The following is a 22,608-nucleotide window of genomic DNA, read 5'->3' as shown; positions in this document are numbered from 1 at the left end:
TGAAACACCAAACTGTGATGGGAGACGCATGTAGATCACATCCCCCTTTTCTAGTTGAAGAATTAAAGCATTAGACACAGTAATATATCCAACACTATTACCGTAGTTTGAATTATACATCATTGACTTGTTATTGTGATAGAGAAAAGCACCTATCAAAGCCGAAGTACGGTCATCCCACAAGCTGAATCTGAAGTAGTAGGCTCCTCTGACTGGGGCTGTGAAGATACCTGCATCACAGGAGAAAATCAGTGAGGGGTCAGAACCTCTCCCCACATCAGTACTGAAAACTGAATATAAAAGAGCTGAATACCTGTAGTTGGGTTGTAGGCCTGGCCGATATTGGTGAAGACTTTACTGAACTTAAGTGTGATGTCAGTGTCGAAGGGTCCAACATGTCCTGTGTAAGTAAGACCAACTGAAAACGCCACCTTTGGTCGGTCTGTGTGAATGTGAAAGACGTGCATATTGAAAACATCACTGATGTGCAGTCTCTGAGAAATGTAACTGCATCTTTTGTTTGTAAAATATTTTCCTCACTGACATACTGCTTTTCAACCACACAAACATAGTGACACTACAGTCAGTTTGATGCTGATAGCAGCATCTTGACTTTCAATAATGATTTAAGCAGCTTACCTGCATTCTCTCTCTTGAGCTCCTCCACCTCGTTTTCATTGGAGCTCATTCTGGCCTCTAACACTGTGAACACATTTTAAACTGTTATTGTAAAGTAGGACTATGGTTAGCAGTTTTCACATTTTTCCTTGATTACTATGTAGGCCTACCTGTGCATTTATTTTCTGTTCCTGTTACTCTGGCTAGAAGATCTGCATTAGAGGAGGAAATGAATTAAAATTAACGTCCAAGCATAAAATTTTATTAATATGTCAAACTTTTTTCTGATAAATAGATCTTTTTACTCCTCTTTCATCAGATTTGGACTTCACATGTGATAGACTTTAAAACAACAATATGTTTTCTAATAACATGACTTTTTTACTTAGGATTTTTTTTTTTATTTACTTTACCTATGTTCTCTCTCTTGAGCTCCTCCACCTCGTTTTCACTGGAGCTCATTCTAGCCTCCAACACTGTGAACACATTTATCACTTTTATTGTGAAATAGGATTATGGTCTGCAGTTTTCACATTTTGTCTTGATTACTATGTAGGCCTACCTGTATTCTTATTTTCAGTAGCTGTTACTCTGACCAAAAGATCTGCAATAGAGGAGAAAAATTAATAGGTTAAATAGATTAGTTAACAACCCCAAATGTTATATTTCTGTTAAATCATGTTGACTCCTTTCCAATTACTTTTGTAAATCACATTTTGCAAAAACACGTTTTCTAACATTATATTCAAATTTTATTTTTTAATGATGTCTGTAGCTTACCCATGATGTCTCTCTTCAGCTCCATGATCACATTTTCACCAGTGTTTACTCTGGCCTCCAAAACTGTAACATTTTTCACAAAAAGGTTAATTATGAACCTTTTATCATGATAATTTTCTCACTAAATACATTTTTATTTCTATCACACAATGCTATTTTTTCTTTTGATTGATTTTTGTAGCTTACCTGTGCTCTGTGATGTTTAAAGTGTTCCCACCAAAACATTATTAATGAAACTTATCCTTATCTTAACCTCACTAAATATTTTCTCATTGCCAACATAATATACTCAGTTTCATTTTCACACTTTGATTTTTTTAAGCTTACCTATGTTCTCTCTCTGGAGCTCCTGGACCAAATTTTCACTGGCGTTCATTCTGGCCTCCAAAACTGTGAATACATTTAAAGCTTTTACCAAAAGGTTCATTTTGAATCTTAGATATTAATATCAGTAAACACCTTAAAGATTTGGTTACATTTAACTCTTGAGCTTGACAGGAAAATCATCACAAACATGAATGAATTATATATCATTTAATAAAATGTAAATATCTACCTGCATTCATGCATTCACTGGCTGTCAGTCTGGCCTGTATGGCTGGAATAAAAGCAATAAATTAGTCCTAAAAGTAATGAATATGTGAACATTGCATGAATCTGTTTAGCACTATGTGAATGAACCTGTATTCTCTTGCTCCAGCTTCTCTATCTTGCTCTTGCTGTTACTCAGCTCCAGACTGTGTTGGATCACCATGTCTCTCAGCTCCTTCAGCTCAGCCCAGATATCAGGGGTGATGTTAGTCTGATCACTGGTTGTTTTAACACCCAGGATCTCAGACTGAACATCTGTCTGAGTGATATCATTCTCTGTCACCCCTCCACTCTCACCCTGAGCCCTCGTCCAGTACAGACAGAGCAGCAACGCCAGAAAAGCTGCAGCACTCCTCATTGTGAAATATCACCTCTTTAGACAGCAAAATTCATTCTGATACGTCTCGCTCAGTTCCCGTCTTTATATACACGTAAAACAGGTCATTGAACTGCTGTATGAGAATGAAACAGGTGTCTTTGACAACAAATATAAAAATAGCACCAAAGATCCTTGAACACTGAACTGAGTTTAAAGCAAACAGCAAGTTAGAATGATGTTCTTTCCTTCAAAGTAACAACATTAAAGGACGGGTTCACAATCTTTCAAGTCTCTCTTAAAACAACATTCAGGTGTCCTTATGAACATTAAATATTCCTGTTCATACTGAACATTAGAAGATCCCTTCAAAATGCACTTATAATGTAATTGATGGGAGCCAAAATCCACAAACCTCCTTTTGTGCAAAATTATATTGAAAAGTTTATCTGAAGCTAATATGAAGCTTCAGTTGTCCAAATGAGTCAAATCAAGTAGATCTCTTTCAACATTACAGTCTTTTTAGTGTAAAAGTTCCTCTTTTTGTTACTATACTTCCACTATAGCTCAACAGGGAAACACTGTGTGAGGAAACACAAAGAGGGAATTTGACGCTAAAAACACTGTAAATGAGGCAGATATCCACTTGATATGACTAACTCAGACTGTTGAAGCTTCATATAAGCTTCACATCAACTTTTAAATGCATTTTTGCACAAAATGACTTTTGGTTTTTGCTTTTGATTACAGTGAGGAAAACCTCTTTCACTGTTCATATAGACACCTGACTGTTGTTTTGAGACAGACTTGAAAAGTTGTGAACCTTTAATGTTGAATGATCATCAGATCCTCATCAGAACTAAACAGATGATAAGTGGGATTTCGGTCTCTGATCTTTTTGTGTGTATGGGTTGGTTTTCCCAGACTCAGGTTTCAGTATCCCCAAATTAAAGCTTAAATTCAGCATTTTAACCTCATAGTCATTCTTTTATTTCAAATCTTGTGTGTTGCAGAACTCATTCTGGCCTCCAACACTGTGAATTTAACATTTAACATTAATATTTTTGTGAAGTATGTTTATGGTCAGCAGGTTTCAAATTTTTTACATGATCACTATGTAGGCCGACCTGTGCTCTTATTTTCACACACTGTTACTCTGACCAGAAGATCTGCAATAGAAGGCAAAATTAATAAGCAGATTAATAATTGATCAACAGCCAGATGTAAAATCTCATGTTGAACTTGTCTCTGCTAAATACATAAATGGCTGATGGCTGATAGTCTCTGGTCAAATCAAAAAACAAAAAATGGAAATATACAGTATATCCACCATAAAGCTGATATAAAAGTTACATGGGTGGATCAAATCCCATATAAATAGATGTGGGCCTGTAAAACCACTGGCTGTTAGTTTGGACCAATATGACAGACTGTTGTGCTGCATGAGCTGCAACTAAAGCAATAAACTACTCAGAACAGTCATTTCAATAATATACAAACATTGCATGAATGTGTGAAGCCCTGTGTGACTGACATTAATGCACTCACCTGTAGGGGAGAACGGGGTAACATGAGCCACATTTTACATATGATAATTTTACTGCAAAATGAAAATGTATTTGTTTCAAATAATAGTTACTATATACACCTCAGGTTGTTGTATACCCATGGAAATTAAAACAAGTTATCTAATTATTATGGTTTAAGAACAATAAGCCATCAAAAAAAGTTAGTCCAATGGCACAACTTACCGCAAGGTAGGGATAAAATGAGAATGGAGATAGGGTAAATAGCGCTACCATTATATACTGATATAAAAATTACAAAAAATCAAACAAATTTATTATAAAATTAAAAATAATTTTGAACTTTATTCATGCCATCAATTTAACAGGTGCAAAAACTTGTACTTTTAAGTAAAATCATATGTTTGTGTCTTGTTGTTCAACATGATACCTAAACATTTTCAGTAAAGATTAAACTGTGATTTTTGTGTGTTAACTACAGAAAGAATGTGTGTGTAAATGTGCTTTTGTGTAAACAGACAGGTGACAAATTAAAGAAAAAACCAGTACAGGTCTGAATGCTTGACCCCTACAGTGAGGGGATCTGGTGGTTCTCTTACACTGTGGGGGGCGTTTTGCTGGCATGGTTTGGGTCCACTTGTCCCCTTAGAGGGAAGGGTCACTGCTAATCAATACAAAGTTGTTGTGAGTGATCACCTTTATCATATGATGAAACATTTCTATCCTGATGGGAGTGGTCTCTTCCAGGATGACAATGCCCCCATCCATAGGGCACGATGGGCCACCGAATGGTTTGATGAGTATGAAAATGATGTGAGTCATATGCTCTGGCCTTCACAGTCACCAGATCTCAACCCAACTGAACACCTATGACAGATTTTGGACAGAGGTGTTAGACAGCACTCTCCACCACCATCATCAGAACACCAAATGAGGAAATATCTTTTTGAAGAATGATGTTCATCCCTCCGGAAGAGTTCAGAGACTTTTAGAATCAATGCCAAGGTGTATTGATGCTGTTCTGGCAGCATGTGGTGGCCCAACACCTTACTAAGACACTTTATATCGGCTTTTCCTTTAATTTGTCATCTGTCTGTATGTACAGCATGTTTGTTTGTGGCTTAAATTTAACATTAGTCAACAATTAGGTATTTATTCATCAATATTGTAGCACTTGTAACAGGGATCAAACATGAACAGCGTCTCTAGTCTCTAGAATATCAGAAAATAATTTTGGGGGGTAAAGTGAGCCATTGACTCAACTTGCCCCAACATCACCGGCACTTTTTACCCCACAACCTCCATTTTGACAAAACTGTTTCACACAGTGGCTCAGATCCACAATTATGCTAAGTTTATGACCTTGTTTTGTAGCTTACACTGTCTTAAATTAACATGTAATAATGTCCAAAACTTATCTTTTTAAATTAAGATACAAGACTGATAACTTTAGTAACATGATGAATTCACTTGGCATGACAAAAATCTTTTGTTTTTTGCTCTGTTTTGATGACCACTCTCTCCACATGCTTCAGTCCCAGATGAATTGAGTAATGTGAACTATTCCCTCTTAATTTGTGGTCACATGATTACTTTTACCTATGGTTACCTAGATAAAGGGGGTGGCTCATTTTATCCACTGTCTCTATTTACCCCGTTCTCCCCTATTCTCTTGCTCCAGCTTCTCTATCTTGCTCTTGCTGTTCCTCAGCTCCACCTTGTGTTGGATCATCATGTCTCTCAGCTCATTCAGCTCAGCCCAGATATCAGGGGTGATGTTAGTCTGATCACTGGTTGTTTTTGACACCCAGGATCTCAGACTGAACCTCTGTCTGAGTGACTGGTAGGTGCAGGGGGCAGTATATAATAATATTAATGTTATTTACTTTACAGTAATGTTAATGTAATGTTAGCTTGATAGTTTGGATAGTTTTACTGCTGATGTATTGTTTGTCAACAATTACTGTAATTAACACCGTACAAGTTAAAGTTCTGCTTCATGCTCTGTCAGACTTTTAAAAGGAAGCTTTTTACATTTCCAGAGTGGGTGAAGGAATCAGGAGAGAGGAGACAGAAGTTAGGAAGAATTGCAGGATGTAAAAGTGTTGAAAGAAAAACAAGGAGAAAGGGGGCTATAAAGACACCTGCAACAAAGGAGGAATTCAGTCTTTTAATTGCTTTTGTCAGGGTTTTTAGGTGTTTATCTAACTCTGGGAATTTGTTGTAAAATCCATGTATGTTAGACTGTGTTAGAAATCTAATCAAGGAGTCAATTCAGTGAAAACACAAACCAAACCAAATACAAGTGAGAATTATCAAAGCTTTCACAGAAGAACCCATTAGAATAAAAAAGATATTCCCCTCTTGGACAACTAAGGATTCAATAAATGTTTTACACATATAAGTTAATTGGATTTTATAAATGCTTATATTTTTTAATGCAGTAATGTTGAAACTGTGTAATATTAACTGTGGGTACTTCACAGCTGCACTCACAGAGGGAAAAGCAGGAGACCATCAAAGGTGGTACGATTGCTGCTCTCATCTGCAACAATGTAGTTTGACTGGAGACGCATGTAAATCTTTAAGTTGGCTGGCAGATGATGCAGGTCCCTCATCTGGCAGCAGGATCATTCTTCACAGTAACTTGTTAAAACATGATGTGAATATTTGTAGATGCTTTTAGGGATATCAGCTATTATTTTTGATGCTGATGAAAGAACGCAGATCAGATTCTGATCCTCTAAATGATCTAATAGGCTTCAAATGGGCCACCGGACATTAACGGAATCAAATCAATAATGAGGTTTGCTTCCTGCCTCTGTGTGACCGTCCTGTCGGTCCTGTGACGGAAAATATAAATAATTCATCTCTTTCTTGTGATCTATTTTTTTGGGGCCTACCTGAGGCATGTTGGCACGTGGCCAGGTCACTTTAGGACAGTTCAGGTTATCTTAATGAAATGTTTTAATAATGACAAGAATAATCATAATTACAGATCTTTAGATGAAAAATATACACAGATGGGTGGACAAAATAACACAAGCAGCACCTGATCCTCTTTTCAATGCACGTTTTCTTTTGTGTGTGATCACAAACTATTTATTTGCCATATTAGACTATTTAATTATTTTTAGTGGCTGTGCTTCATAAACCAGCAATTAATATAGCAACTATGTCTTTGTATATTCAGCCTGACTCACTGGTGACCTTTGCAATTGTAATAATGTGATTTTCACGGAATAGATAGTATAACAGAAACACAACTTTAAAGAATCAAGATTATATTTTAAAGGGCAGCTATACTTTTTTTTTTTAAATCCTCACACATCATGACAGTAAATGCCAAACACTGGAAATACTGCATTAGTGAAGACGATCAGTGATCACAAGTTCTCACAACAAGATTACAGGAAAGACAGTGAACGAGACAGTTTCACACAACACAGCAAACTGCAGCCTTTAATGAAAAGCTTCCTCATAGTTTCTCTCTAAAATTCAGCCATTGCTTATTTTTGCAGGGCAATGCATTGCAATATATTAACAGGCCTATCATTTAAATGTCGTTTTACTTGTTTGATCCACTGAAACCTTCCTTCCTCCTTCACACCTCTCCATCCCATCTGCATACAGTCCCATTATCTCCTCTAACTCACTCATAAACAGTGTATACACACAGTCTGTGGTGTCAACGCACCTGCCTTTCTCCTCCTTTCCTTTCCTCTTCTCCGTCTGAGAGGTCTTCACCAAACGCAGTCTGTCCATCAGCTGCCCTCTTGTTCTTTGCGGCCTTTATCCTCGCAGATCAGACATGTTCAGTGCTTTTGTTTATATGTTCATTGCGTTGAACTCGTTTTGTCACCGCTCGTCTGCTGCAGGTCACGGGGATCCGTCGTGGTTCATGGGATGCGTCAACGCCAGCAACAGACTTTATCCACATGAGGATGTCCGTGACCTTGACCCGGTAACCTGCTCTGTGCGCTGCCTGGATGAAGGGTGAGAGAGCATGTGGAATAAGCTGAATTTCAGCCAAAGCTGGTTTGGATGTTTGTGTTGTAAAATTACAGAGAAAATGCATTTTATGAATTTTTAAAATGTATTCCTATTGGAAGAAGTATTTTCTCAAAGGTGTCACAAATAATCTGACGTTAAGTAATCTTGTATTATGTATGATAACATTATATTTTTATAAACATTATCAAGCACTTACGTAGATGACATGTTCTCACTCTGAAATATATTGTAGTATAAAAGTTCAATCAACAGGCCGATTTCTTTTAGATAAAATATATGACAGGACAGCTCATTTTTTCCCCAGTATTTCTTTTTTCTGCTATGAAAAAAAAAATCAAAAATGGTTTAAAACTTAGCATTTAAAAGCATTTCCAATCACCAAAAAGCCTTAAAACATGGAAAATAAATGTTAACTTGACCTCTGGACTCAAGAGAGATTGGCTGACTTTTGCACTTAACATGTTTTCTAATCACCAGATTTTAATGCATCACATCTTGGATTCCCAACATCTTTCTAAAACACAAGACATGTTAGCAGGAGGTGTGCAGCACTTAGACACTATTTTGGAGAGTATTATATTAACCTTCAGTATTTGTTGTTGAAGGTACCAGACTGCAGCATTAACATTAGAGAGATGTTACTGTGGTAACCAGCTGCATGGTTGGATAGTCAGTGGGTGCTTCAACATATCTTCCCATGGAGGGTCAAAGGACATCAGAGGAGAAAGTGAGGGACGAAGGTGAGATATGCTGCGGCATTTTCTATTTCCTTCTCCGTTTTCTTTCAATATTCTATCTGTAACTATCTCCTCAGTAAAGTAAAACGTTTCTTTACTTTTCTTTTCTTTTCTTTTCCAGTGTGCTGTACCTGCCTGTTGGAGGTGGAAAGGGAAATGTGGCACTCTACAGAACTGAAGGACCCTTTCTGCACAGCATCAGTGTGTCTACCTCTCCAGACAGAGTGCATGCTGGGAAAACTTTTGTCTTGGAGGTTTCTGGAAACCTGGCTGGACGCCCCAACCAGCCCACAGGTCAGCTGCTACTTTACACACTGTAGGTTCTGTTCCTGGAAATATGCATACAGTGGCTGCTGTGTCTCACTTGACACAGAGGTTTGTTTAAGTTAACAATGAAAGGAAATTTTTTTTTTTTCCCAGTTGTGTTACATTGTCTGCTGTTTTTTTTATTTTTAAAAAATTGTCATCTGTTGTGTTTTTTGATATTATGTTAAGTATTTTTTAGCTTCATTCATTGAATGAAAGGTATAGATAAAAGTGTTATTATTGCAGAAGAAAAGTCTGGTGGAAGCTTCAACTTTAGACTTAATTTTAGAGAGACAACATTTATTTTTATTTATATTTTAATAAGCTTTTTCCCCCATTTTTGCAAACATAAAAATAATACATCTGCAAACCACAGTTAAAGCCTTGTAGGGGAAAATACTATATGTGTTATAATGATGTTACAAAAAAAGTTATATACATATTAAAGCTGCTGCAGAACCATGCTATAATGTGTTAAAAAATCAAGATGATTGCCAAATGTATAATGCATTAATATTAGTAAAGATCAAATGCATTCAGGTAATTGATTTAGATTCAATTTTAAAATAATTATTTTATGAAAATGTTTTTCTTAATGTGGTGGTGAGCAGTATTTCATCCAGAATGTGGTTGATCATAGATTTTTATCTAAAGGAATCTACTTACACAGAGGCAAAAATATACATATATATTATCTGTTACTGGTTTAATATATACATACATAATTTTAAGCACTTTTTTTCTGAATGAGGTTTTTGTTTTTATTTTCAGGGATTGTGGGTCTGGGAGAGGAGAGCCTCTCTCATGTCAATGTGGAGTTTCTGTGGACGACCACTGCAGGTCAAAGTTCACATCATGTCAGCGTGTTGGATGATGGTTCCTTTGCTGTGTCATCTGATTGGATTTTGGAAACTTCAGGAAAACATGAAATCAGTAAGGCACAAGAGCAAACTTGTTTTGTTCAGTAATTAAAAATTGAGGGATTAATATATTTTTAAACATTAATTATTACATATTTGACCTAACACCTACCACCTCTCCACCCCTCTATTTTGTTTGTAGACATCAGCGTCTCCAACCCTCTATCCAGACTCTCCTCCACCCTCCAGCTCTCTGTCTTGCAGCCATTTCCTGACACCTTGGTGATCTCTTTGCTTCATGGCCCGTTGGGCGTCCCCTCCTGCATCCCCTTCCTACAGATGAACTCCCACAATGTGACTGTGAAGGCAGCATACGTGGGTGACCCTGTCACACTACAGGCATATGTGGCTGATGGGCTGGAGGCAGAGTTCTCCTGGTGGTTTACTCACAGAGAGAGGGAGGAAAACAAGGGGGTGGAAGAAGAGAGGACGAGTGTAAAGACAGCTTGCCTCCCCAACACTGACTGTCTGAACAGTACTATGGTATGTAGGACAGAGAATATAGCACGACTATGTGATGCAAATGTATCTCAAAATTAAGTTGATCAGCATATATTTTCAACATTTATTCGTATACAAGGTCTGTAAAGTTATTCTTTTGCTCATGAATTAAGGAAACTTCATTATCTAAGCTACATGAGGCACCTTTGGCACATTGTTGGCCCTAAATCACAACAAGAGACAGTTGATAGAAGAAGTGTTAGCGGCCTATTTGTTATTGCTTTATACCAAACTCAGGTACCCAGACTCAGGATTTAAGGGAGAAATGCTTAAAGCTGTCTCTGATGCAGAGCTCATTTTGTGGTTTTTAGAAGATGCTGGAGTTTCATTTTGATTAATCTTAGTAGTTAAGGATATATGACACTAAAACTACACCAAAAATCACATAGTATGAATTTATGGGGCCTCTGTTAGTGTAAAATGAATGCTGTTGTCTATTGCAGTCCCATTTGGTGATTTAGGCTGTCAAGAAAGGTGTTTTTTGATGTAAAAAAAAAAAAGAAGTCCAATTTTAACAGTGAAAAATCTCCAGGACAGGGCTCAACACCGTCTGTCATGTTTTTAATCTGGCAACTGAGGAAATGTAATTCTAAATGCCCTCAGAACTGGACCTTTGAAACAGAAGGAGTTCACGTGGTGTCAGTAAATGCCTCCACTACCTCTGGATGGACGCAGGAGACAATCCATATTGTGAGTATTCTGCTTTCATTCTCTAAAAACGTTTTCTTCATGTGGCATCAATGATTAAAGGATACATCTGGTAATATTCTAAATCTGTTTTATTGTCAACAAATCTCATAAAAAAGACCAAAACCAACAAAATGTTAATCTGATTAGTTTAATTTATTAGATTTATTTGTCAGAGACCAAATACAAAAAATCATTCATCTCACATAAGGAGAAGAGATGTGTTGTGCCAGATTTAGCTACTAGCACATTTCCATCTGTCGCTCTATACTTTACGACTTCCCCAGCCTGTCTCTGGCTCACAGCCTCAAGCCCACTGGTTCCTACGGAACACACAGATCTCTAAAAACAGGTCACAAATTTATAGTTTTGCTTTTTTTTTTTTTTTTTTTTTTAAAAAAAGGCTGTATCATTTCCTCAAACAGCTGGGCACTGTAGTTTTTTGCAAAAATGACTCAAACAGGAGCAAATAATGTATTTGTTAGGAGCTATTTTCACCTGCGGATTAATATACATTTGTTGTATTAGCAAGTATTTACCACAGCAGGACGGTGTATGTGGGACAGTCCAAACAAACCACAGTGCCCATGTTCATCCTAATGAAGGAACATGTCACACAGTGCAACAGTGTGGCACATTAATGTGTTTTTAATTGTTTTTGGACAGCAATCGTGGTCTAAGGCACAGAGAAATGAGCTACATCAGACTTTGGCTACACTTCTCAGTATGATCAACTCATTGTTGATTTTGGTATCTTTAATGGGGTCTGACAAAAAGAAAATGTAAAATATGACCACACTTATCCTTTAATCTCACATTTGTGTGATGTGGGTGTGTGCATTTGCAGGTGGTTGTGCGTCTTGCTGTCTCTGACCTAAGAGTGAGTGTGTCTGGGGAACAGCTGAGTGTAGGAGAGGGCATTTCTGTAGACGTGCAGCTGCTCACCACCATGAAGCACCTACTTCTTCTCAACCTCACACTGAACAGCGACAACAACCAAAATGATGATGACAGAAGTGACTTAACTAATTGCAATGAAAACATCAGCAACAACACCGCTAACATTAATAAAGCTGAGAATCATACAGGAAAAATTACCAACCAGGAAAACAGTAATGATCACAACTGTAGCAACGGTAGCCATGGAAACATCAACTATGATCACAATCTCAGTCAACACCACAATAACATCCGTTGTCACAGTGGCACCCACTCACATCCCCACCCTAACGGCCTCATCCCTCTACACCACCTTCACACATCCAACCGCTCCAGCTGCCGTCTGCACCTCCACCTTCACTGCCGCCTCCCCACCGCTGCAGGACAGTATCACCTCACAGCGTCTGTCCTTTCCACCGCTGATCCTTCATCAGTGCTGCTCTTCACTGTCCTGCCTCCAGCCTTGATGGTATATGAGCGTATACGAGCCCTGAGGCCTTCTGGGAGTTGGATGTCAGTAGTTCTGACACAGACTGAATTCAGCCTGGAGGTTGTCAGCTGTGTGAAGTCGAAAGTGGTTTGGACTTTTAGTTTGGATGATGCTGTTGTGATTAACAGAACAACTGAAAATTGGAACATAAATGTGTCTCTTCCAATAGCAGGGAGTTATAATGTCACAGTTAAGTCATTTAACCCAGTCAGCTGGGCCTCCTTCCACACTCACATACTGGTTCAAGATCCAGTTGAAGAGCTGGTCTTAAAGGTTCCAAGTGTGATCACAACAAATCGAAAACATTCAGTTTTATTTAGCGTCACAGCAGGGTCGAATGTAACTGTGTCTCTGCTGGTGAATGCAACAGTACTGTACAGAAACAGCAACTACGCTGCAGAAGAGGAGGCAGCAGTGGTTTTGTTTTTTGACCATGCTGGGACAGTTGTGGTTGAGCTTCGAGCTGAGAATCGAGTCTCTTCTCAGAACAAGAGCGCGACAGTACGTGTTGAGGGGAAACGGAAGCCGTCACCACAAGTTAATCCAATCTGGCAACCACCCACTAGTCAAAGGCCTGTTCACAACCTTACTGACAATGGTAAGGAAGTAACTGACACTCACTGAGCAGTACAAAACATACACGTTTATTTCTTGTAAATGTTAAGAAAAATATAATATAAACTCAGATTTTATGTTTTTTATGTTTATCTTTCATTGTGACAAAGTTCTTAAATAATTCCCTAATGAATTTTTTAATGTACAAGCACCACCCAAAACAGCTGCTTTGTTACATACAGCTTTAGTTCAATCAAAGTATCTCCTTTAATCTGAATGTGACACTGCAAAGGTGTTGATAGGCTAACTTTTGGAAGTTTATCACTGTCAAAGAAAATGTAAGCTTCAACATAATTAAGTAAATGAATGCTCATAATGCATCCTTTAATCTGTCTTTTTTCCACATTTTTCTCTTATTTACCACTTTCTTGAGACAACATCATTTTGTTTAAAACAGCAGTATTTCTTCATCTCTCTGTCATGGAGTGTTTACATTTCTGTGACAAATACATAACATGTCGACCATGAAATCTGTTTTGTCCTCTAGCTGTGAGGATTCATGCAGCACAACAAGCTTATCCCACAAACACAGATATAACCTTCCTGGTTGTAGCTGATGTCCCAGTCCCTGTGGAGTTTCTCTGGTACTTCGGAGACTCAAAATCCGCCAGAACCACCTCAAAGACCATCACCAAAAGATACTACACTCCCGGCAGGTACAACACACAGAAACAAATATTTGAAATACAGTGTAGGTGCTGTTTTGACTATAATGTAGCTGATTTATTCTATTATTAATTACCAAAAAATTGTTCAAATTAATTATGTGACTATTTTTTATGACTTCAAAATGATGTCAAAAGTGCTCCTAATCTTCCAGACTTATAGATTAACCTCTGTGAATGTGACTCTAATAGCATTTTTCAAGTGTTCAAATGTTGTGTTTCTCCTTTAACTAAAGCCATTTTTCCATTCATAAGAGCCAGAAGGGTAAAATATTTGTGTCTCATTACAGTCAACATCTGGTGACAACGGATGTGATTACTTTTCCATTTGCAAATTATGTGGATACCTCAAGTAATCAGTTTAAGAGCTTGTGCATTTACGTTACTGTAAACTGTGTCGAAAAAATGAGGACAAACTCAGTTTAAGTGTGTATATACTGAGGCATGTAAACACAGTGGTGCATGTGCAGGATTTCAGTTTTAGATATTTAAAATCCTAAATATACATTTATAAATTCCTAATCTTCTGACTTTTTTTTTTTTTTTAGATATTTAAGCAATTAAATCATCAAAACTATCTCATTACTGTAGTGAGAGAACAACAAATAACTAAAATACATGTAGACACAGTACATATATCTTATCCTGAACCTTTGATAGCACACAGGATAGTATTTACGACACTTAAATCCACCATTCAAATCCGCCTCTCTTTGATGTAGGTATGATGTAGTCGTAGTTGTGTCTGGTGGTCGGACCTCCCTCACCTCTGAAGTGTTCCCGCTGGTCATCCAGAGAGCAGTAAAGCTCAACAGGCTTGTCCACCGGGCCTCTGTCCTGCAGAACCACACAGTGACGCTGCGTTGCCGGGTCAACATGGGCACCGATGTCATCTTCCTGTGGAGCTTTGGAGACGGAACAACAAGGCTGGGACAGAGCACAGAGCAGCACATCTTCCACGAGTGAGCAAGAAAGTTTCACTATGAATCTTGATGTAGCGTTAGCTTTAAGTTAGCTCAGGCAAATTCAAATGTGCATGGTATATCTGCTTAACTGAAATGTGTATTTGTGCTTCTGTACATGAATTGTATGTGTTTCTCTCCGCAGGACAGGTGAGTTCACAGTGGAAGTGATTGTATCTAACCTGGTGAGCTCTGCTTCTCTGAGCAGCCACATCTTTGTTGTGGACCAGCCATGTCAGCCTCCACCAGTCAAAAACATGGGGCCTCTCAAACTACAGGTACATTTCACCAGCATGACTGTCATCTTTATCTCATCAGAGTATGGCTGAGTATATCTAAAAAGATCCCGTCTTCTAGGTGCGAAGATACGAGGTTCTCCATCTGGGGGTGACCTATGAGACTGAAGTTGACTGTGACAAATCAGGAGGCCTTCACTACACCTGGACCTTGTTTGACTCTGCAGGCCAGGTCTTCCCTTTGACTCTCACAAACACTAACAGACAGAGCCTCATACTGCCGAGCCATCTCCTGCACTATGACACCTACACTGCCATAGCCAGGGTAAGTAGCCAACGAAAACTGTTGTGCATGAAGGAGAGAGGAGACTCATCACAATTAACAGCCTTAAAATATCAATGTTTTGTTGGTGGGTTGTCAAATAGTAAGATAAGGAATGTTTATAATTGATCAAATGGTGCACAGACTCCTTGAACTGTCTGAAAATATAGTTAGAGTCCATCCTGTTTTGTTTTAATCCAAACAAATGTTATTGTTATTGTGAAAATTCCGACATTTTCAGTTGACTGTTTTTCACTGTGATACAAGAAAATACTATAAAATGTAAATTGGCCCATGTACAACCTCACATTTCGCAGCAAATTGAGTGCAGACACAATTAATTAATATGAGTGATTGTGATTTGACCCTGTAGCTGCTGTTGCTCTGCAGGTTCAGGTTGTCGGCAATGTGGTGTACAGTAACTACAGTGTGAGAGTTCAAGTGATACCCAGCCCTCCTGTGGCGTCCATTCAGGGCGGCACCAACATCTTCATTAACAACAGAAACACCACCGTGGTAACCCTGGACGGGCAGAGATCTTACAACCCTGACTTCCCCATGAAGCCAGTCAGGTAGAGAGAAACTGCACTGCATTCCAATTTTCAATCGGGTTCAAATGTACATCCGAACTTGACTCTGTTTTTAATTTTCTCTTAATAGCTTCAGCTGGGCATGTAAACCAGTCAGCTCCATCACCGGATCCTGTTTCAACCAACACGTTACCACTTCCTCCTCTGTGCTCACGTTTCCTGCTAGTTTCCTAAAACACAACTTTGACCAGTTTCGGTTCACACTCACCGTCAGCAGTGGAGAGCATTCAGCTTCAACAGAGACCTTCCTCACAGTGACATCAAATGTAATTAGGTATGAATTATGTAACAAAAACTATATCACTGTATCCCAATGACTATAACTACACAGTATTTTTGGAAAGTTGAAGATTGCTTTGAATTAACCTGAACTGACTTTTAACATGTACTTAAATGTTTCAAATACATGTCAATCCAGAAAGGTAGCAGTTTACTGCCCTCAGTGCCGAGGAGACCAAACGAACTGGGATCAGTCTTTCTCTGTCAGTGCCTTGTGTGAAGACTGTGATGTTTCCCAACAAAACATCCAGTACACCTGGAGCCTGTACTTGGTCAATGCTTCGTCCAAACCTGTCACAGAAGGTAAAACACTTGTAAATTGCCAGTGTTTCATTTGTTAGAGACATTTTCAGCATATTATATCCTATTCTGCTCTATTCTAGTCCCATTTTGTTACACAGTGGATCTCAGTGCTCCTTCCACCATCAGTGAGGGTCCTGCTACTTCTCCTCAGACTCCTGGGACATCCACCCTGCATCCACCTGCTGCAGATGCTTCACACTACACTCATACTGTCCCCCTGAGTGAGAATGCTTCTGAAACTGCAGCCAAAAAGCAAAATCCGAATGTGACTGACAGCGAGACATCATTAAAGAAGAACAGAAACATGTTACACATCGCCGGTGTGTTATTAAATGTGACTGGGGGGATAAAAATGGCAACCTCTGAGCCAATTCACAAGTGATCACCTCAGTAAAAACAAATCCTGAGGGTACCAACGGTATAACTCACTAAATTTGACGTCTCCCTTTTAATCCTCACACAGGTTTGACAGACCCTGAGCCACTCCTCAGCTCTTCTCCAGTCAACATAAGAACAGCAGAGTCAGGTAATAGTGGGGAGCTGTTTATACTACCATAATACTGCTAGCTTTTATTGTAATCCAATATTTAAAAAAAAAAAGCCCCAAAGTGTTTGTGTCCTGGACATCAATAAGGAAACCTACAAGAAGTAATTATGTGCAAGGTCATAGTTACAGTAAAATAGGTAGTTTATGAATTATTTAACAGAATATCCTCTTTATGTCCAGGAGAGGAGTCCATTTATCATCCTCTGGGAGAGTTTCTAGAGCCTCTGTACTCCTCAACTGAATATTCGCCACTTGCCCTTGACAATGGTAGCAGCCAGGGTGACGTTATCAGCAAATTCCCTATTGACTCAGACTCCTCTACTGACTGGGAGTTTTCTTTTCCTGTCCTGGAGAGTGGTGATGTGGGAGATGGACTGGGTGAGAAAAAACGTAGCTGAAACTTTGGCTGTCACAGCCGCGGTCAATCAAAATCAAATTGAAATTGAATCTGGTCTTTGAATGATGTGGTTAAAAGCCCTGCACACATGCACGGGTGTTCTCAGTCATTCTGGCTGATTACACCTCTGTTCTGGTTGAAGTTGGGTGGAAAATGATGTGAGGTCAAAATACATATACTAATAAGATTGATAAAGGTCTAAGTTGTCTCACCTTAACCGGTGCAACAGAATGTGAGGTCAATGTGGACCGAGCACAGGCTGTGTACATATACACAGTCCAAAAAGATGTCTAATCAGGCACAGTTAGTGAAAACTAGGTGTAACATGGATGTTTTAAACCTGCATTAACCACTGTTTTAGCCACTTGGGGGCAGCAGAAACAAGCTATTATCACCACATTGACACATTATCATCTTATACAGTAGATATAGCAAACCTGTTAGCAAACAGTTGCCTATTTACACATCCAGCAGATATTGAGCAACATTAGCATTTTTTTGGAGTCATGTTTACACTGGTCAGTTGCTAACTTTGCCTGTCTGTTGTTTGGTAGTAGGAGAATAGTATATAACCAGGTTATAAGAGCTTTCCACTAAAAACTGACACTGATGCTATGCTTGTGAGAGCGGTAAGACTGAACCAAACAGTAACGTTAAAGTTGCAGGTGGTAAAACCAAAACCATGCTGGCTGAAAGATGCCAAAAAAGCCTGCAGAGCTGAGGCAAACTGCAGAGTCAAGTTGTAATTGTCTGTGGGTTTATTGCTACCAGCAACCCCTTTCACATTTCACATAGTAATTTCATCCATTGTTAATATAAAAATATTGATTACAGCAGCTGTAACAAAAATATTTTTTTATGAACTGTAAGGAGAAAAGCAGCCAGTACATGAGAAAAAAAGTTTTCTAAACCAACAACCAACTCAGTAAAATGCTACCATGTAAAAATAGGAAACCAAACCACTTCGTGTCTGTGTCTGATCCTAACATAATTAGTAACTTCTTTTATGTGCAGATTTTCAGTGTGAATCTGCAATGTGCATTAAAGCTGATCTGCTCTTATAGATTCAGATTATGATGTTCCCTTCCTGAGCACAGAGGAGGGAGACCCAGGAATCTCAGCAGGAAGACCCACAGGTACATACTGTATGTGTGTGTATATGCAAATTGTCACATGTGTAAAAGATTATATATTAACTTGTATGTATTCTCAGGTGTTGATGATGACACCTTCAGTCCAGAAGATGACTCAGTGTTTGATCCAGCATCACATGTCGATGAGGGGAGTAATCTGGTGGATTCCAGGCCGTCTATGGTGATCCAGGAGTCAACTTTGCTTGACTTACCTCGAGACCCAGTAGACAGAGCGCTGTTTGAGTCCTACACTTACACAGGTACATTATTCAGAAAACTCCACAAACACATATTTCCTCTCTCTTTTTCTGTATCTCAGTTTTTAGTCATAATTTTCTCTCTGTCCGTCTTTACAGGAATTTCCTCCCCTTTGCTCAGCTTCAGACCGTTCAGTCTGAGACCGGGGAGCAGATACATGTTGGGGGTTACTGCCAGTAAGTTTAATTTTTGCTAAAATGCAATAGGCAATACACAAACCCATAAAAGTTAATTTATACATCTTAACTATGAGTGGTAAGGGGGTCAACTGGAAACTGAAAGTTGTATTTTTGTTGATTATGGTCATTGTTTCAGTTGTAAAAGTATTTCAAAGTATTGAAAGTCAAAATGAGTCATTAAAGACAGGCCAGACAGCTCTTTCCAAACACAAAGGAGCTATGATATACAAATTTATTGTTGCAGATAATGTCAATGTCAATGAAATAACAGCAGCAAGGGAAAACTGCAGTCATCACAGACGAATGAATCTGCTCAGTGCAAAATGTAATGTTCTAATTGTCCTGTAAGAGGTTGACACTGACATTGATTCTGTGTCAGCCCATCATTTGTTTTCCAAAGAAATACTGAAGGGATGGATCTGGATGCTAACACTGTTGTTCTGTTTTATCTTTTGAACTCAGAGTCTCAAAGTAGTTTTCTGGGCCGGACTCAGATATTCTTAAAAACCAACCCTGCTCCAAAAGGAATGACGTGCCAGGTGCAACCGATCAAAGGGTCGGAGTTATACACACACTTCAGCATCTTCTGCACCTCGGGGAAAGAGGTATCTCCCATCTCACATAAACACATTTACACAAAAAAGTAAATGACCAAGCACTTAAACTTATTACTTATTTCACTTTCTCTGTGTGGGAGTGGTTTTTCAATGCAGGAAAAAAAGTAAAGGCTAATTTGATCGTCTTTTGAACAGTAGTACTTTTTAAATGTATTTTTAGTCCTTGAGAATACTCTCAATCGCTGAAGCAAAGGGAGCTAAATTGCCACTCACAGTGAAGTTGTGATTGCTTAATGGTGCCATAAGTACATGCTAAGATGTAGTGACATTTTTAAAAAAAAAAATCCTACATCACACTTACTAATCCACTGTCCCAGATTTTTACACGCTAAATACGCTCAAGGAATCTGAACATCACAAACTACAAATGTATCTACTTCTCTCCAGCTTTTGTTTCTTTACATGATTCCCTTCATGTCAACCCTCACCCTCAAGTTGTGTGTGTGTGTGTGTGTGTGTGTGTGTGTGTGCCGAAGGACTTACTGTATGAGTACAGCTTCAGTGTCGGAAACAGACCTCCCAGGATATTGTATCAGGGGAGAGACTTCCAGTACTACTTCAGCCTTCCTTCTGGAGACCGCAGCGACGACAATAAAGGTAAACATACTGACATTGATTCATGACTATTAAATTCCACACAGATGTTTTATCAAAACATATTATCACAGCAATTTCCCTTTGATTGTTTGAGTGACTGAACGTCATTGTTTCCACAGTAACTATTTACACAAAGATCAGAAGCAGCACGTATGGAACAGCCACTAAACCCTGTCCTGTCACCGTCCAAGTCCAGCCAAGCTTCCTCAGAGACTCCTCTTCCCATCATGATCCTGATCTGGAGCTGTAAGGAAGGTTTCACAAACTAACAACTCAACAACTTACAAATGACTTACTATTGATTTATAAATCAATAAAACACTTAATTAAAACTTAAACCCCTTTTTAAGTATTCCTTATCAGGAAGTGGTACTCATAACCCTGCTCATTTAGGTTTCTAAGCAAGTCAACTGTCAGTTTTTGTCAATATTTTGTATTGTTGTGTTACTAGTTTCTCTCTCTCTCCAGTTCAGAGTCAGGTCTGAAGAACCTGTCAGCTCTGGTGCAGCTTGGGAACAGTGTGGAGATCCGTAACTACATTAGTCTCCTTTCCAGCATTCTGAACAGACTCAGCATGGACACTGAGGCCAACACACACGCACAGAGACGCATACGCAATATACTCATTTGTACAGTGTGTGAACTCGAGAGCAGCGAACAGGTGCCCACACATATATTCAAGACTGACCGAAATAACACTCATATTTCCCTCAAATATTCTGTTTAAGCATCTCTCACTCAGTTAGATCTCAACAAACTTGTCCAACTTTTCAAGCATTTTGATAACATGTAATTTAATCCCAGGTATCAATGGTGGACAGCATCTACATTCTCAACGACCTTTTACAGGTCACAAGTCAGGTAGGTGAACGATTGCCTTCTTTCATTGACTTTAATGCACAAACAGATGCTGATAGATTCATGCTGAAAGATGAAAATTGTTTCTCACACTTGCTTTATCCTTCTTAGGTAACATTAGCCAGTGCCAGACGGGTGAGAGCTCACATTCAGGCCATCTCAGAGCAGTTTTCTGAGTCCAGTGTTCCTGTCTGGTACCATCTGGACCAGAAGACGCTGAACAGCCTGGTCACCCTGCTCTCATACAGCCTGCAGGCTGCTGTCACCGGTTATGACTTCACAACCAACAGTGCTGACATTACACAAGAAATGGAATCAGACTCACATACTGGTGAAAACATAAGAAATGCCATAGCTGATCCAAATGGCTGCATATCAGACTCATCCAGTGGTGTTTTTATTAAAACATCTATTTCAACAAAGCAGGTGATGCGGCTTGTAGATGATATTCTGCAGACTGCTTCAGATCTGATGCTGGTGAGAAAAAACAAACTTGTTTCCTTACACTCACTAACTTTTTTTGCACTTCCATTTATCTCTCGACTGACATCAATTGTCTTTTTTTTTTCAGAAGTACATCTTGTTCTCTAAGATCCAGGAGCACAGAGTCAACACCAGTCTCATGTCCCTCTATGTCACATACCAAAACCAAACCTCCACAGTCATCAGCAGTGACACAACCACCTTCTACATGCCTCCCTCCCTCATCCAGCTTCTGTTTGTTGGTCATAGAGGAGAGACTGAGAGCAGACAGCGTCAACCATGTGTGCTCAGCCTGCTCACTGAGCTCCCCTACAGCCCTTACACCTTGACCCGCTATCCTGGAAGGGTGAGACTGGCATGATAATTTGACACTTAAGTGATTAAAGGGAAGGCATTATACTCATTTTCCTCTGCTGATTTCCAGTTGAGTGGACCGGTGGTTGACCTGAGTCTGTATGAATGCAGCACGAGAAGAAAAATTCCTGTTCGAACCCTCTTTCAGCCAATCAACATCAAGCTACAACAACCACCAAGAAATGTATGTGACTACTTCTTCTTTTCTGTTGTTTTCAGCAACTCCACTTTATCACTAAAGAATATTTTATAGATAAAAGTGACCAGCAACATTAGAAAATGCTAGTTATCAGTGAAATTGAGGATTACCTTTCAGTGGATGATCTTCAACCATGTGAGCTATAGAGGGGATGTTTTTGGACTGAAGTAACTACAACATGTGATCACATCTGTGCTGTAGGAGAGCTCTGTGCGTGAGTTTGTCCTCCTGCGCAGCCAGATCAACTACCACAGCTTCAACATTACCCAGGAGCACTTGAAGCAGGCCGTCCAGCTGAGTGTGGTGTTTGCACCGCCACCCAACAAGACGTTTCCCATCATGCTGCTCTTCAGGTAGGTAGAGCATTAGAGACAACATGGTTAATCTACTGTATGTGCCACAAAGTTAAACCTTGACTCTCTGTTGCGCCAGGATGTTTGAGAGGCCGACTCCCAGCATGCACCATCTGCACAGGATTCACCGCTGGAAGAGCAACAGCACTCGCATCACTCTGCCACCGTCCTACCTCCATAGTAAGATTTGTTTTGGTTCCATCCAGTTTTCAGCTCTGTCACCATTCTTCTGCTCA

At 39.2% G+C, this 22,608-nt stretch overlaps 1 protein-coding gene across 1 annotated transcript in view; it reads left to right on the top strand.

The window, feature by feature from the left end:
* Window positions 1-7,167: 7,167 nt before the first annotated feature.
* LOC121888557 (polycystic kidney disease 1 like 1-like) overlaps window positions 7,168-22,608 on the top strand; it is a 36,043-nt gene continuing 20,602 nt past the window's right edge. Inside the window, exons 1-30 of the mRNA XM_042400162.1 lie at window positions 7,168-7,827; window positions 8,451-8,585; window positions 8,704-8,876; window positions 9,660-9,821; window positions 9,951-10,291; window positions 10,913-10,999; window positions 11,844-13,023; window positions 13,528-13,696; window positions 14,428-14,667; window positions 14,813-14,945; window positions 15,025-15,228; window positions 15,616-15,797; window positions 15,886-16,089; window positions 16,234-16,397; window positions 16,478-16,717; window positions 16,861-16,923; window positions 17,125-17,322; window positions 18,406-18,477; window positions 18,555-18,734; window positions 18,831-18,908; window positions 19,374-19,516; window positions 20,005-20,125; window positions 20,245-20,371; window positions 20,594-20,786; window positions 20,930-20,986; window positions 21,095-21,460; window positions 21,555-21,812; window positions 21,891-22,004; window positions 22,221-22,372; window positions 22,452-22,552. Coding sequence (XP_042256096.1) covers window positions 7,643-7,827; window positions 8,451-8,585; window positions 8,704-8,876; window positions 9,660-9,821; window positions 9,951-10,291; window positions 10,913-10,999; window positions 11,844-13,023; window positions 13,528-13,696; window positions 14,428-14,667; window positions 14,813-14,945; window positions 15,025-15,228; window positions 15,616-15,797; window positions 15,886-16,089; window positions 16,234-16,397; window positions 16,478-16,717; window positions 16,861-16,923; window positions 17,125-17,322; window positions 18,406-18,477; window positions 18,555-18,734; window positions 18,831-18,908; window positions 19,374-19,516; window positions 20,005-20,125; window positions 20,245-20,371; window positions 20,594-20,786; window positions 20,930-20,986; window positions 21,095-21,460; window positions 21,555-21,812; window positions 21,891-22,004; window positions 22,221-22,372; window positions 22,452-22,552 — 6,022 coding nt within the window. The 5' untranslated portion in view covers window positions 7,168-7,642. The remainder of the gene's footprint in view (window positions 7,828-8,450; window positions 8,586-8,703; window positions 8,877-9,659; window positions 9,822-9,950; window positions 10,292-10,912; window positions 11,000-11,843; window positions 13,024-13,527; window positions 13,697-14,427; window positions 14,668-14,812; window positions 14,946-15,024; window positions 15,229-15,615; window positions 15,798-15,885; window positions 16,090-16,233; window positions 16,398-16,477; window positions 16,718-16,860; window positions 16,924-17,124; window positions 17,323-18,405; window positions 18,478-18,554; window positions 18,735-18,830; window positions 18,909-19,373; window positions 19,517-20,004; window positions 20,126-20,244; window positions 20,372-20,593; window positions 20,787-20,929; window positions 20,987-21,094; window positions 21,461-21,554; window positions 21,813-21,890; window positions 22,005-22,220; window positions 22,373-22,451; window positions 22,553-22,608) is intronic.

This window comes from Thunnus maccoyii, chromosome 21 (genome assembly GCF_910596095.1).
Source record: "Thunnus maccoyii chromosome 21, fThuMac1.1, whole genome shotgun sequence".
Taxonomy (NCBI): Eukaryota; Metazoa; Chordata; class Actinopteri; order Scombriformes; family Scombridae; genus Thunnus; species Thunnus maccoyii.
The sequence above is the reverse complement of the archived record's forward strand: the minus strand, read 5'-3'. Positions and strand labels throughout refer to the sequence as shown.